The sequence below is a fragment of the Rattus norvegicus genome, chromosome 4 (genome assembly GCF_036323735.1).
Source record: "Rattus norvegicus strain BN/NHsdMcwi chromosome 4, GRCr8, whole genome shotgun sequence".
Lineage (NCBI taxonomy): Eukaryota > Metazoa > Chordata > Mammalia > Rodentia > Muridae > Rattus > Rattus norvegicus.
The window spans coordinates 126,441,898-126,458,900 of record NC_086022.1 but is presented as its reverse complement, the minus strand read 5'-3'; the positions used below and the strand labels follow the sequence as shown (position 1 = coordinate 126,458,900).

At 44.7% G+C, this 17,003-nt stretch overlaps 1 protein-coding gene across 6 annotated transcripts in view; it reads left to right on the top strand.

The window, feature by feature from the left end:
- The window catches only part of Prickle2 (prickle planar cell polarity protein 2), a 345,220-nt gene that overhangs the window by 313,086 nt on the left and 15,131 nt on the right, over nt 1–17,003 (top strand). The window contains exon 9 of one of the 6 annotated variants that reach the window (XM_039107624.2): nt 386–16,077. Within the exon in view, the coding sequence (XP_038963552.1) occupies nt 386–432 (47 nt within the window). The 3' untranslated portion in view covers nt 433–16,077. 6 annotated transcript variants of the gene reach the window in all.

The window sequence follows — 17,003 nt, the reverse complement described above, 5'->3', positions numbered from 1 at the left end:
ATAGACGCAAGGGGTTGGGGGATGGTATGGGGGTTTCTGGAGGAAAAACCAGGAAAGGGGATACCACTTAAAATGTAAATAAAAATAATAAAAAGAAAAAGACAATTATTTGCTCTGTCACAGAACTGAGTGTGGATACCCCAGGGACCAAAAGTACCAGGGGGAGCAGAATGTCTTCTCCTAGGTGAGATTTCTGATGCTCTGTTACCACCACTGTGGAATTTGTATACTGTGGGATCAACAGTAGCTGAGTCTTTTGCTTTGGAAAGGTACCTGGGAACGATTTACCTCCCAGCTGTGTTCAAGGACACAAGGCTTTCAAGCCTGTGGTATATTCACTCTTGAACTGTTTTGCTTGAACTGTGTCTCCTTTTCCTTCTCATAGGGCTGGGGCAGCACATCCTGGACAAGGTGTCTTGGAGGACACTCTAAACATGTTTGGGTCTGAAGTATGTCAACCCTACCTCCAAATACAGCCCTCTCAGTGAACTTAAACAGCACAGGACGGTTTGCTGACATAGTGATGGGGGACAGCTTGGTCATTCATGTCTGGCTTTGTGAATCCTGACATTAGACATTGTCATAGCAGCAGCAGGTAGACCCTGCCTTCAGAAGTGTCTCTGCCAGCACAGATGTTCCAGGTCTGTTTTGCATCAGCAGCAATTATGGGTGTGCGTCAGGCAAATGTGTGCTCATGCTCCTGTTAAATCTATCATAGGTGGTCTTAGTCCAGGCTAACCCCTTCTACAGCTTGAGTGCTGCTTTTCTCTTCCTCCACCACCTCGCTGTTAGCAGACTGTGAGCTCTTCTCCCTATGGTAACAGACCTATTGCTGTGAAAAGGAGAAAAACAAACTTTTATAATCCTCTAAGCCACGAGAATCATCTCCCCCAACCCCCATACTCTTTCCAGTTTAATCCCTGCCTACTGCCTGAAGAGGAACTCCACTAGAAAGAGAGGAATATGAGGGCACAACTTGCTGTCCTAGCTCTCGGGAGGCTGAAACAGGAAGATTATGTTTGAGGCTATCCTGGGCTATATGATGAGCCTGTTTCAATTTAAAAGAAGGAAGAGGAGGAGCATGTGGATGCTAAGAAGAGAACCCTCTACAAGAACCTATCCCATCTGAGGCTGTTTGATTTAGGGAGCTAAAATCATAAACTAAGACCATGAGAGAAAATAAATTGTGCAGAGCGGTGGTCTAGAGGAGCTTACCAAGCAGAGAGAGTAGTGACAGAGGGTACCACAGGCTGATCACTGAGGTCTCAGGAAGAGCATGAGCATCTCCAGGATGGCTATTTGGTTCCATCATGCCTTGGAGGCAGCTAGTTACCGCAGCCTTCTTCTGCCTTAGCCCAAGACTTGAATGAACCTGGTTGCTCAGCCTGGGTCACTCCGCTTAGACTCGGATTGCTCTTTTAAAAAGAAAGAATAACAGTATCTACTACTCTTGAATTCAAATGAGGTTAGAAGTGGAAACTTGTGGTGAGCATTTAGGAGGCGGAGACCTCCTAGAGAGCTTTGTAGCCAGCCCACATCCTGTTCACTCTTTGCTCCATGAGTGTGGATACCAGCCTCCTGCCCCTGCCACCATGTCCTTCCTTGCCAGCTGCTATGTCTTCCCCACCATGATGGACTGTATCTTACTGAAGCTGTGAGGCAAAATACACTGTTCCTCCCTTAAATTCATCTGTGTTTTGTCATAATAATAACAAGGTAACTAAAAGAACAGGAATTACACAGGGTCTTTTGGTTTAGTTTGGGGTTTTGTCTGTTTGCTTGTTTTTGGTTTTGTTTTTTTGTTTTTGGGTTTTGAGGGTTTTTTTTGGCTTTTGGTTTTCTTCTTCTATTCCAACCGCTTAAGCAATGACACACAGTGGGCATTTAATGAAATTATCCCTTTTTGGCATTCATAAATGATTTGGTAAATGAATAGTCTCTCTTTTACAGAGACATGAAGGGGCTTAGAGAGGCTAAGGAATATGCCCACGATCACATGACTAAAAGGAGGAGGAGGCCTTAGCAGCTACAGTAAACTTCATCGAGCACTGTTTCACCAATGGCAATGACCTCACACGGCTCTGCAAACTAGTTGCAGAGAGACATTAGAGTTCAGAGTGATAAGGTTGAAGTCCAGGTGGAGTTAGAATGGTTGAGATCCCTACAAGATCTGAAACCACCTGGCATCTCATACCTCCCTAAGAATCCAGATATGTACAGTAGTTAAAACAAATAAAAACTCTAACTAGCATCCCTCAAGACTCAGAGAATGAATAAGTAGGAAGGGGTGTTTACTTCTGCCAAACCTTGCTTACAGCTCTCTTGGAAGTGACAGACCTGGTCCCAAACAAATATGCTTGTCCTCTATTCAAAGTCAACACCAGAAAAAGACCTTCCCGTTCTCTTAGAAGGTAGGTCAAAGTGAAAGAGATAGGCCTCCAACTGTTTCACATACAATTTTATTATTTTCCCTAATAACAAAAATATTGTTTATAAATAAATATTTTATAAATTGAAATGTTCCCATAATCTCCCTCCCCGACCTACTATTCTGTTGGCACTTGTTTCTAGGCATTTGCTGACAGATACATAGCTAGAAACAATAAAAAGCTCTTAACATTTTATAATCTGTGGGTTTCTTCTAAGTAGTCTAGACTTTGTTTATCTTTGTTCGCTCTAAGACATCTGAAGCTGTTAGGTATTTCATTTGCCCTAGCTCTTTTCTTTAAATTTTATTTATTTTTACTTTATGGATATGAATGTTTTGTTTGCTGTATGTCTTTGTACAATGTGCATGCTGTATGCAAAAATTACAGAAGAGAATAACAGATCCCCTGGACCTGGAGTCATAGAAGGTTGTTAGCCACAACATGTGGATGCTAAGAAGAGAACCCAGGTCCTCTACAAGAACCCATCCCATATTGCTGGACTTTTAGATCCTACCTCATCCTAGGTTTTACTGCCTCAGTTTGTGTTGAAATATTCTTCTGACTTGTATTTGCATGCTAACAAATATATGTCCTTGTTATAAATCCCTAGGAATGGGACTGCTGAGCTAAGACATGTGTGTGTTATAAGTTCATATGAATATAGTAACCAAGCCAGCCTTCTAGCTACCATATCAGTTGCTCATCATTGAAGAAGTAGGAGCTCAAAGTTGGATGCTACATGGAACCTACTTTAGGATAGGAGCTGCATTGGCATAGTGGACTAGTCTTTTCAGACTCTATGTGCTCGGCAGAGAAGAGCTCAGACAGCCCATGCTGGAGGCAGATCAACTCCTCTCTCTGCCAGATCTCTAAAACCCTAGTCGGGCACCAGCCATCTGAATGGTTTCCAGGGAACTGGTTTGCCATCTACTCCGCTGAGTCCATTCTTGGTAGGTTGGTGCAGGGACCACATTTAGTTACAGGAGCAGGGAAATTAAGTCATCAGTCCTCACCAGCCAGGATCTGGCAGGAGAGGTGGCACAAATTGTCCTGGAAATCCTCTCTCCGACAGCAGCCCTTGGGTTTGCCAGTCCTACCTTGCTTGGTGCCAGAAAGGCCAAGTGACCTAACAGGCACTGTTCCCAGCTCTGAAACCTGTGGTTGCCCACAAGTACAGAACCTAGTTCAGATACCCTGGATATCTTTCCATACCTAAAGTATATGGAAGTTGTAGTTCGAGTGGTTAAAGGGCATAGGAGTCAACTGGAGAACTTATGGAAGCTACACATACTTGAGTGACACTCCTGACTGTAGATTTGGGACCAGACCCTGGAACCCATATGATTTGCACCCCTGTGCTGCTGACGCTAACCATTGGACTATACATTTACACACTGGAGGAGCAAAGGGTAGGTATTACACCCACATGAGATGCAGTGATGGGTTTGAATTGACGAAAAACAATAAACTTTTCTCATCCTTTCTCCCCTCCGTTTACAAACAACTTACTCAAACATCTCCCAGCTATCTAGACACCTCCTAAATGTTTTTGTGTCTTCCCTCCCTGGTGACTACCATACTCACCTTTCCTGTGAAGACAGACTCTGCCAACTGCCTTTTGCTGGGGTCATGTGCCTTACAAAGCTCCTTCAGTAGGAATCCACACGGGCCGAAGGAGGGTACGGCCCCCAGCCTAGACACACCATCTAATAGAAATCCCTTGCTATCAGAGAGGAGAGACCATGAGATGCTCTGATTTAAAAAAAAAAAATCAGTTTTGGCAGGGGAACAATTTATTTGGGGACTCATCCATGGGTGTTTGGCAGCAGAGTGACCACCTGCTTTCCAAGCCAGGTGCTTTCCCACACCCGGGGAAGCCTAGCAAACAGTAAACAGACAACACATGGAATTGCCCAATGCAAAGATCTAAGGAAGCTAGAATACAGCCAACTAACTGGGTGGGGCTGCAGGGAAGCCACATGACAGAGACAGGCAAAACCCTCACCAACCCTGTAGGGGAATATCAATTTAAGAAACAGAATTTGTGATTAAAAAAAAAACCATTTAACAAAATAGATAACGAGTTTTTCTAGGTGGGCCCTGCTTCCCATTTTCTCCCCCGGCTCAGACTGCAGCTGCTGTACAGCCAGCCACCCCCCTGCACCTCTTCCCACTCCTCCTTCTCGTTTGCCTTGTCTTCACTTCCATGGCGGACTGTATTCCCTTGAACTGTGAACCGAAATGAACATTTTCCCCCTTAAACTGCTCCTTGTCAGGTGTTTTGGTCACAGACAAGAAAAGTAAATAGTGCACCTGTGTCTGAGAGGTCCGGTGAAAATGTCACAAGTTTGTTGCTCTCACAGAAACTCTTTTCAACATAATCCTGAGAGGGGAACGCCATCAAAAAACTCCTTAACTCACAAGCTGCTTCCATGGGAAGGTTTTCAAGGAGGGAGAAGAAAGATTTGAGAGCCCGGGGAACTCTGCGTGGTTGTACTTCCTATCAGGGAGTAGCTGTTTATTCTGTCCATGTGGTGGTTGATCCTCACCAAAGCCAAATCGATGGAGGGAGCCCAGGAAATGGCGCAAGCACTGCTGGGAACTGGAGAACGTGAGCCGGGGAAGATGTTTCTGTGACCCAGTTTGACATCCTTACGCTGTTCTAGGGAACCAGTTCTAGCTTCCTTCACCTCAGCAGAAGTAGGGCCTAGGTGGGTGATAGCTCCATAGCCATCAATGTGAAGAAGAAAAGCGCAGAGCAAAGCCCTGCTCTATAGCCCGCCCCCATATGGTTCCCTGGATCCCTAACCAGAACCTTGGGGATTTCGTATGCCCAGAAAAAAGCATCTCAGTTGGTCACCAAAACGCACAGCTTCTTAGGAGTGGTACTTGACTTTGGTCTCATACTCATACTCTTGTATTTTCAAATACAGTCTATGGGACTATCAGGATGGCTCAGCTGGCAAAGGAAACTGCTGACAACCTGAGTTTAATCTCTAGAACACACATGGTAGAAGGAGAGATCAGCTCTTGCAAGTTGTCCTCTGACTTCCACATTCTAATACACACATGCATTCATACATCTATGCACACACATACATATATGCATGCATACATGAATGTAAAACTACTTGAAAAGCAAAACCCGGGGCTGGGCATTTACCTCAGTGGTAGAGCGCTTGCCTAGCTAGCGCAAGGCTCTGGGTTCGGTCCCCAGCTCCGAAAAAAAGAAAAAAAAAAAAGAAAGAAAGAAAAAAGAAAAAAAGGGAAAAGCAAAACCCACTGTGGCACCTCCAACTATGTGGCTAACAACAACTCTATTAGCATCTTCTAGGACATTGCTAGAAATTTAGAATATTGGATCCCACCTTAGACTTAGTGGACCTGCATGTGTTTTTAAGCAGGTCCCCAGGTGATTGGCAAGCCTGCTGAAGCTCTAAGTGAGCTGTCTTAGAAGAGCGGGAGATCAGTTCAGTCCCCGCCTCCACCACTGACCCCACCCTCACCGTGGCCTTGGGTATCGTGCTCATCTTTCTCTATGTTCAGCTCCTACTTTGCCGAGGGGAAGTGCCACTCCTGGCATCTCCCGCACTGCAGTCCGCCATGCGCTCTCGAAAGGATGAGCTCTGAAAAAGCCTAACTTTTATTTTTATATTCTACTGCGTGTATTTTACAGCTCAGAGCCACGACTCTCCCGTTCCTGCCTCCCTTCTGCATCCCATTCACCAACTCATCGGAACTTTGTTTTTAATCAGGCCCATCTCCTTCCTTCCATCTACCAATCTCTTAGAATATGCCATCCAGGCGTGTCTGTTATATCCCTGAGTTCACCTTTTAGCCAGTCTAGAAAAGTGGCTCCATCATAAATGCAGTCATGAGTGACACTCTGTCAGTCTCTAGCTCTGAAGAAGTAGGGTCGTGATAGCAAAGATTCCAAGCCAACAAGGGAACATTGTGCACTGTCTCTTAGTCTGTGAACCACTTTCACCCAGACAACTCTCCTCCTTTTCTAGATAGAAAGGCATATGCCTTATGGGGAAGGCAATAGGGTAAGCAGGCAAGTATAATAAATCTGACTACTGATGGCGAAGGCCCTGGAACATGCCAACTTAGAGCAAAAGGAGAATGGGGCTGTAGTTGAGTGGATGTGAAGTTCTTAGCTTTAATGAAACCCTGGCTTTTATCCCCTGCACTGCAAGAAGTGTATTGCTTCCAATTTGAGTCACATGACAGAAAGATGCCATTGAAAAGTATGTGTTCGACTCCTCCACTGTTGGTGGGATTGCAGACTGGTACAACCATTCTGGAAATCAGTCTGGAGGTTCCTCAGAAAATTGGACATTGAACTGCCTGAGGATCCAGCTATACCTCTCTTGGGCATATACCCAAAAGATGCCTCAACATATAAAAAAGACACGTGCTCCACTATGTTCATCGCAGCCTTATTTATAATAGCCAGAAACTGGAAAGAACCCAGATGCCCTTCAACAGAGGAATGGATACAGAAAATGTGGTACATCTACACAATGGAATATTACTCAGCTATCAAAAACAACGACTTTATGAAATTCGTAGGCAAATGGTTGGAACTGGAAAATATCATTCTGAGTGAGCTAACCCAATCACAGAAAGACATACATGGTATGCACTCATTGATAAGTGGCTATTAGCCCAAATGCTTGAATTACCCTAGATGCCTAGAACAAATGAAACTCAAGACAGATGATCAAAATGTGAATGTTTCACGCCTTCTTTAAAAGGGGAACAAGAATACCCTTGGCAGGGAAGAGAGAGGCAAAGATTAAAACAGAGACTGAAGGAACACCCATTCAGAGCCTGCCCCACATGTGGCCCATACATATACAGCCATCCAATTAGACAAGATGGATGAAGCAAAGAAGTGCAGACCGACAGGAGCCGGCTGTAGATCGCTCCTGAGAGACACAGCCAGAATACAGCAAATACAGAGGCGAATGCCAGCAGCAAACCACTGAACTGAGAATAGAACCCCCATTGAAGGAATCAGAGAAAGAACTGGAAGAGCTTGAAGGGGCTTGAGACCCCATATGTACAACAATGCCAAGCAACCAGAGCTTCCAGGGACTAAGCCACTACCTAAAGACTATACATGGACTGACCCTGGACTCTGACCCCATAGGTAGCAATGAATATCCTAGTAAGAGCACCAGTGGAAGGGGAAGCCCTGGGTCCTGCTAAGACTGAACCCCCAGTGAACTAGACTGTTCGGGGGAGGGCGGCAATGGGGGGAGGGTTGGGAGGGGAATACCCATAAGGAAGGGGAGGGGGGAGGGGGATGTTTGCCCGGAAACCGGAAAAGGGAATAACACTCGAAATGTATATAAGAAATACTCAAGTTAATAAAAAAAAGAAAAGAAAAGAAAGAAAAGTATGTGTTCGGAGGGAAGAGTTCTCTAGTTTACATATAGTCATAGTTAAGTCCCTGCCTTTTGAGGGTAGAGGGATATTTAATAATCATAGATATTATACAAGCAGACATACTGACACTCAATGAATTATTGTAGTCATGCTGCCATGTTCATGGTTAAAAGTAACCCAGCTCCCAAACGTTGCCTTGTGCTCACCCCACTGTACCCCTTCCCAACACCTGTACCCCTTCCCAACACCTAACAGCACAGATGCATTCAACATTACAAATAGTTCTACAGAAATGGACCCATACTGTGTATTCTTTTATCTCTGGCCCCACTGACTTTATTGTATTTGTGAGAGTCCCCCATATCACGGGGAATGATGGTTTGTATTTGTACAAGAAACTGTATATTCCTACAAAGGATTGGTTTCATCATTGCTGCTTCTGAGTTAATGGTGTATTAGCAAATGTCAACCTCTTTGCCATCTACCCATCCTCTTACTGAATGCTGGTGTCCAGGCCACATCCTCTTTCGTGGTCCCAGTACTGCGAGGCAGGCAGGCAGGGATGTGGAAACCTCAGGAGTAACTGCTTCGTGACCATGAGTTGGCTCTCCCAGTTCACCATTACCCACTTGAAAAAGAAAATCCCATGTGGTGACATGACAACACCTGTAAGAATTCCCTCAAATAATCAATACGAGGCGAGTAAGAGGATTTAGCATGCATATGATCTTAATGGGCCCGCAGTATTTGGAGTTCTCTTCGTTCACCAATTGGTGATTTTACCCCTAGATTATAGTTATAACCATTTCACAAAACATACCTGTACTGTTTTTCTTTACTGTCTATGAGAGAGCATGTGTACGCATACATGTGTTTGATGGCGTGTCCATGCCTTAGCACATGTGTGGAGGTCAGAGGATGACTTGTGGGACCTGGTTCTCTCCTTCCACCATGTTGGCCTTGCCCTGACCCGATGAGCCATCTCACCTACCCCCAATACTTAACTGAGGAGGCAGGGAACTGAAAGGTAAAATCCAAAGTCAGTGCCCTCCACCACGCTGTCCCTCAGAGGTCTTTATTAATGCCATCTGCAGTCACACGAAGGCCACTTCCTTGGACTCCTGTTTATGCCTTCAGCCTCATCTTGCCTCTCTTCCTCACACAGAATCTTCCAGGTACATTTTTCCTTCTTCCACTTCTTAGAACACAGAAAACATTCTCTGTCACAAAATGTTCTTGTTCCCTCTGCCTTGGAACACTTTCCTCACCATTGGCTTGGCTGTCTCCTCAGGTTTCACCCTAATTATCACTAACATGGAGTTCTTGGCCCACACTGTCAGGATTAATACAGCATATTGTCATCTACCTTAGGATCCTGCTGTTTCCTTTCTGGGGTTGTCCCCTATCCTGCTTGCATTGTTCTGGTGTCTTGGTTATATTCTTTCCCCTACAATATAATATGCTGTTAGTGTCACCCCAAAGCCTCCTGTCCACACCTGTACATACAGAGCCTGGCAATGTCAGGGTTAGGTTAACATCTTTAAGGAAACCACATGGATCTCCAAGCCCTTGGCCTCCCACTCTCCATCATGGCCCCTGGTATCTGCCGTTGCCTGAGCTAAACCTTCAGTGTGGTCTGCTTGTTTATAAACCATGTCTGGAAAGCACTGAGGTGTCGCTATGAGCCCAGAGCTCATTCTTAGACAATCTTCAATTGACTGGAAACTTGTACACCCTTTCAATTAGCAGTAGACACTGTGACAATACAGTCAGAATCCCCCAAGAAGTCCTGCCGAAAACTGGCTTCATGTGATTAAAATAAGCACGACTTATTTGCAAAAGGTATTTCTTTCTAAGCTCCACCTCCATTTTTTATTTTATTTTTTATTTTTTGTTTGTTTCCTGGTTTTTCAAAACAGGGATTTTCTGTGTAGCCCTGGCTGTCCTGGAACCCAGGCTGACCTTGAACTCAGAGATCCACCTCCCTCTGCCTCCTGAGTGCTGGGATTAAAGGCGTGTACACCACCATGCCCAACTCTACCTCTGTTCTTATAAGACTATCTTTTTTATTGGATATTTTTCATAAATGTTTTATTTTTATTTAATTTTTTCATATAATATAATTGATCACATTCTCCCCCTCTGCTAACTTCTCCCAGACTCTCCCTACTTACCCGACTTCATGCTTGCAATTTTTCTCTCAAGCAAAACAAAAAACAAAAAGCCCACAAAAAAAAAAAAAATGGATTCCCTTTCATGTTGAACAGCTGCTCTAGGCATGAGGAGTGTGGTTGATACAAAACTATCTTTATCGAGACAGACAACTGTTTTATTAGAAAGTTAGAGGAATGAACACGCCAGGGATTAAAAGGTAGGAGACCTCCAGTCTGATCCAGTTCTGACTAGGGACAGCTTGGTAATGTACTGGTTCTGTTCCTTTCTGGTGGCTCCCCAGATGGCAGGCTCAAACCCACACCTGTCTTTGGGACCAGCTGGTTGTGAGGAAGCCAGTTAATTCATTGCAGTCTTCCAGAGTGTGCCAAAGACAGTCAGATGGTGTCTCCCAGGTGAGGGAGGCAGGGACAGGCTGGAGAAAGTGTGAGCTGTGAAATCAGGAGTGCGCAGCGGGCTCCTACCATTTCTTCCTGCCATGCCGCCTTGGCAGAGCCGACAAAGGAAAGTGCTCCCAGATGTTCCAGCCCTTCATGCCACAGGAGCAGGTGGCTGCGCAAACCTCCAACCTGCCAAGATCTGCTGGGCCCTGGGAACCGGAACAGGAGCCCTGATGACCGCAGTTAGGAATTGAGAAAGATTCTGTAAGAGCTGGGGACCCAGAAAATAAGGACAAGGAACCCTGGAAACAACACTCCACCAATGCATGAGTTTGTCAGTGGTTCCACAGAAAATAAGTTAGCAGTTCCCAGATTTTGATGCCATTCCACACTGAGCTAGTGGAACATGGAGGCTAGTATATCAATGCCTGGTAGAAATCGAGTTTTCTGTATGGATACAGCCTGCTGCCACCATGGTGAGCTAGAGAGACTTCCTACAGTCTCAGATCAGCAGCAGCTGCCAAACTGCATCCCTCAGAGCTGTGGTTTTTTTCAGCATCTGGGGCATTGTGAGCTGTCATACTGTGAAGACTGCTGGTATCTAGCCCAGGCCAGAAATGTAGCCAAACATCCTAAAATTCACAGGGCCATCCCATAGTGCCTATGCAATCTGAGATATGGGTAGCATTCAGCCTATAAGACCCAGAATGGAGTACCTGAGGGCATGAAGACAGGCTTCCTAGGGTAGTAATACCTTCTTTGCAAAGAAATTCTTTTGAATTGTACTTTTCTGGGGTGAGCCTGAAAGTCACCAGGGGATCTTGTTCAAACATAGATTGGGATTCTGCACTTCTGGTTAGAGTCTGGGAGGCTCCAGGATATGCCCCTGTCTACAGATCCCATCTTGAGGATGACAGACTGTGTGTGTGCATAACACCACCACCCCTTTTCCCTTTATCGTCATCCCTTCCCCCAGCCTGCCCTGTCGCACTCATTTTGAACCATCCCAGGGCCTGTCATCAAAAACCATATGGTGGTATTTAAACTCCACTGCCTAGATGACAGTTTCTCAGCAGCTGTTGCCTGTTTGAAGTTCAGGGTGTTGATGAAATCAATGGACTCAGTAGGAAAAAAGGATCCTAAGGGACCTGATCAAACTGCACTTGCATGCACACATGCACACACACACACACACACACACACACACACACACACACACCAAACAATCTTGAACTTCAAGACCTTTCTCACATGGTCTGAGACATACTGATGCAAGCGGATTGCTATAACAGTCATTTCTATAGAGAACCAAAAAGTAAATATTTTTGGCTTCACAGGTCATAATAGACTTTATCAACTGTAACGAACAATTGGATTCTGGGAAAGAGTCCTAGGTAACAGGCAAAAAAGTAAGTGTGATTGTATTCTAATAAAATTGTACTCACAAAAACAAGCAGGGAGATGAATTGGGGGCCCAAAGTTTGCAAACTCTTATTCTAAGTATTTTAATTTTTTTTTCATGTCGCCAGTTCTTGCATGTAGTCTGTGAATTGTTATCATAAGAAATAATTCCTCTTTCTTCATCAGCAGAGACAAAAATAATGTGGGAAAATCTTGTTGAAAGGGAGCTAAATCATCGTTTTGAGAAGCAAATGTCTAGAGGACAAAGCAGAGCAGATTCCGCTTCTTCTCCTCACAGCAATGTGAAATGTGAGCGTGTCTTTTAAGCTGGCACAATCATAATTCTCTGTCTTCTCATGCTAGTTCTTCTTTTCAGGGAGTAGGACAAGACAGGGAGATAAATAAGGAACAGAACATTGTGCCCACGGGCTGCCTTTAAATTTGAGTCTGTTTTCTTCTTAAGCGTGCATCTTCTGCCTCTAAGCCATGTGGGGGAGGGGAACACAGCAAAGACTGCATTTCTCTGCCAACCAACTGTGGTCATTCCTTGAAGCATTGATTTTTCCACCACGGCCCGTTTCTGTGAACGCCTTGCCTCCTCTTCATAGCGGGTGAGGATGTTACCCACATGAAAATGCTGGTGTCGCTTACAGAATCCTGGCTGCACCAATGAATCACAGAGACGCACGAGCTAAATTCCGTCCTGATCCCTTTTGCCAGAGTGAGGCCTGAGGGTGCTGAAAGGACCCCACTTGTGGCCCTGTGTGGCACAGGGCGTACCTTCAGCCACAGCTCTGCAGAGAAGGTAAATCAAAGCCGTTCACCTGGCCGTCCCCGTCACATACCTCTCACAGAGCCTCTATGATCTGAAGAGGAACACCCTGTCTACTGATAAAACTGAGTTTTACCTGAAGGGAAAAGGCCTGGCAGCTTTGTCTTAGTGATGAGTGGGTTCTCTAGCCAGGTCCCCTAGCACAACGCCATCATGCCAGTTTTAAATGTGAGGCCGGACTTTTGTAGCCAGTATTTTCTACAGAATGTATCTCTTGTCCTATATATGTGCTCATATATAGGTGCATATGCATACATATATAGAAACACATATATACACATATGCAAACAAATATACACATACACACACTTATGCACACACACATACACACACACCACACATACACCAGTGTTCTAGAGGCAAGAAAATTACATGTGTTTCGGGAAAGTGGAGGGACATTTGAGGAACCTTATTGTTTGATCCAATCATACCGATTCTCCATATTTTAATAATGAATCTTTCTACACAGCATAACTGAATGTCAGCAGTGTCAAGAAGAATTCCTAGGCATCACTGGAAAGTCAAATTATTCTGAGCAGTTGCTGATAGTCTAGTGAACATTAAACCATGTCAGGCAGAGCATGGGTTGTAGGCCATAGATTTATTCATTCACACAAATCCACAGTTAACCAGTGTTTGTTTTTATTTGTTTGTTTGTTTTTATGGGTGTCAATTGGAGGGGAGGGGAGGCATGATTTCTTTCCTTGGGGACTCTCAGGCCTTGCTTTTTTCCTTGTATCCCATCCTGGATGCCAGGTGAGGTGAGACAGCTAACACAATAATATTCCCACCCTTTTGGGGCTTAGCCTCACCAGAAGGATTGAAAAAACAAAACCTCATGGAAGTCTTAATGCTACGATATTAATACGAAGAAGAAAGTTCTTTCTTCCCCCTCTGAGCATTACTGCCATTTTCGTACCCAGATATTATCACTGTGCCCCTTTTAATTAAGCTCACAGGGTTTTAAACGTCACCCAGCCAGGAGGTAGCTGTCTTACTCTGCATAGTTCGAAAAGGGGGAAATGTTTCCCAATGGGAATATGAGCTCTGAGGATATATTTCTATGCCAGGGACCTGAGAACTGCTAACTTAAACCAACCTTCAGAGCTAGGATCAATAAGACAAACATTTCCACAGTTCAAGGAGCTAATTATAAATCCTATCTGCCTCAACTTTCAAATCAGGAGCGCCCTAATGCCAAGCTGCACAGTGGTTTGCCAGAGACACAAGACCGATAAGCTTGATTGCAGTGTTTTGTTCCTGGTGTTTCCAATCTTACACATTGGAATTGCATCCCTGGCCCACACCAGGTCAAAGGTGATCACTTTACCAGAGCCGGGGGCTGCTAGGGGTTCATTTGCTTTTATTCTGAGCATGGGTATTGAGTACCCACGGGGTTCTTGATCCTGCGAGTTCTATGAGGATACAGAGCACAGGATTGCTGCTCCCCTGCAGAGCCATTTCAGCTATAACTTAACACACAGACTCTGAAAAGACTGCAATAGGGTGGGCAGCTTAAGTAAAAATCAAGTGAAGGGGTTGGGGATTTAGCTCAGCGGTAGAGCGCTTGCCTAGCAAGCGCAAGGCCCTGGGTTCAGTCCCCAGCTCCGAAAAAAAGAAAAGAAAAAAAAAATCAGGTGAAAAGGTAGTTAGCTGGTCATGGGGCAAAACTACCTTTTAAGGGGTGATCCGCCAATGCTGGGGAATTGCCATCTTGTGCAGACTTGAACAAGCAGAAGTCAGCCATGCAAAGGACAAAGATTCTCCAGAGAGTAAGTGAGCACGCTGGTGTGTGGAAGGAGGAAGCAGTCTGCAGTCGCAGCCGAGGTAGGGTCAGCAAGAAGCATTGACTTAATGAAGATGTGTATAGAGAGGTTAGGAGCTTGCAAAGCTGGGCCCTGAAGTTTGCATTAAAACTCTGGATTTGCCAATAAAGAAATTAGCTACAGAACCACCCTCTTTGGAAACAAGTACACAGGCAGGCATTGCTCATCTTCGAGCTGCCCTTGCATGCAAGAAGACCCTACAGGAAAATGTGGGCTGATGAGTCACAGCGAGCTTCTCTCAAGAGCAGCAGGCTAAGCGAGTGATCTCATGTCACGTCCCTCAGCACCGTGAATTCTGTCTGACAGGATTACTAATGGACATGGATAACTTCTTCTCTTGGCAGAGTACCTCTCATGGGAACGGTGGGGGGCAGAGAGGACGACACACACTCACCCACAGATCACCTTGGACTGTGAGCTTCAAGAAGTACAACCCAAGAGGCTCCCCTTCCCCATGTCTAGGACAGAATAGAAGCCACCGCTTTTACCTCAGCGTGGAACTAAGAACCAGTCCACGTGTGTCATAGAAATGTTTTACTGCCAGACTGGCTGGGGCGAAGCCTTCATGAGAATTTGTGGTATTGTCTAGGTTGTTGAAGCTGACCTTCTTTCCACTAAATAGCTTGCATAGAGAGTCCTGTAAAGATAATGGCGCCCTCTGGGTAACTTTTGGAGGATTCTCTTGTCTTCCTTGGGAGAAGTCATCTGCATCTGTTCAGAGCTTATCCATCCTCTGAGCATGACAGGTTCCTCTCTCCAGCGTCAGCTAGACAGGGCTCTGAAAGTGACGAAATGGTTGTAGGTCAGCTTTTGTGATTTATATACCAGGGAGAAGCAGCAAAAAAAGCAGGCACTGGAGCCCAGCTCCTCTTGCACTGACAGTAATTAAATCGTTTAAGAATTTACTGGAGAGTATGACACAGAACATGGTTGGTGCTCCATATGAGTCCCATACCTGTGTGTCCAGCCAGCGCCCAGTAGGAAATCCAGTTAGGATTCATACGGATCATGTCTGCATCCGTATGAAACCAGGGACAGCCTGTTATCTTGTTCCCTACCCAGTACAGTGTGGCAGCTCCTTACATTGAATTCACATTGTATTTGGGGTCGTACATACTGTAGAGGGGTTCTAAGTATATCCTACATCCCATTACATAGACTCTTGAGCAGCTGTGATATCTAAGGAGGTCCTATAACCAGTCTCTTCGTGGATATAGAGAGACCTCTGAAGTTTCTCTGTAGGTATGTCCAAGATTAAAATTTGACTTTTCACGAAGGTTCCTTGAGTTTTTTTTTTTATACTGCTTCATTGAGGTACGTTTTACATGAAATGAAGCAAACGTATATTCAAATTATGCCACCTGGATTTTTGCACCTGTAGATCTTCTTATAAACTCCACCCAGGTCTAGTTAGATGACAACCCCAGTGTTTGTGTGCTTCCTTCCCTTGATTCCCTTCGCCATAAGCAGCCTTAGCTTAGCCTTAAATAATGTAAATGGCAGTCGTGCATCACACACTGTGCCCGCAGTACACTGTTTAACTAAATTCGCCTATTGCTAACATTTTGCTACCTTTCTTTTGATCTCGTTTCAGGGGAGGGCGGTTTAGAGCTATCCGAGCATAACTTAAACCTTAGCTCTTTTTTTTTTTTTCCGGAGCTGGGGACCGAACCCAGGGCCTTGAGCATGCCTGGCAAGCGCTCTACCACTGAGCTAAATCCCCAATCCCTAAACCTTAGCTCTTTATATGCATTTTCTTATGTGTAGTTTCTAAAACTAAAGACCTTTGCTAACATTATCGCATCTGACAAATAGCCACTTTAAATATGGCAAAAATACTTTTTTTTAATTCTTTCTCCTGTGTTTAAGGTTTTTAAGAGACCAACACCTTTCCTTAAGCATTTGTGGTTTGCCCCCCACCCCCAAAGAAGGGAGTTCAGATCACGGTCAAGTATTGTCTATAATTCCCATGTTTCCTTCATACTCATGTTAATTAGCTTTCATCAGTGTGGCAAAATGCCAAAGATAGTTCATTATAAGGAAGAACTGTGTATCTGGTTCACAGCTCCTGAGGTTCCCTTCTGCTCTCCTTTAGACCCATGTGGTGGCAACCATGGCAGGCATGTGGTAAAAACAAGCAGCTTTCTCACGGAGGCAGGGAAGGAAGTGGGTCAGAGGAGAGCTCAGGGTTCCAGTATCTCCTGTTAGGGTATGTCCTTAGTGATTTGACTCACTTTCCCTATACCCGCCTCTTACCGTGTCTATGACCTTCTAATAGCATCAAGCTCGGAACTGTGCCTTTGACACGGGAGCCTTTAGTAAACATTTAAAGTGAGCCATATAGAAGATTCTCTCAGCCTGTGTTTAGTTTTGTCTTCTGTACTCTTATCACCCTTGTTTTTCTTTTTTTTTTTTTCTTCTGCAAAGAACGTGTTTAATATATTATCTTGATCTAGAAATACTGAACATTTTTTTTTTATTAACTTGAGTATTTCTTATATACATTTCGAGTGTTATTCCCTTTCCCGGTTTCCGGGCAAACATCCCCCTCCCCCCTCCCCTTCTT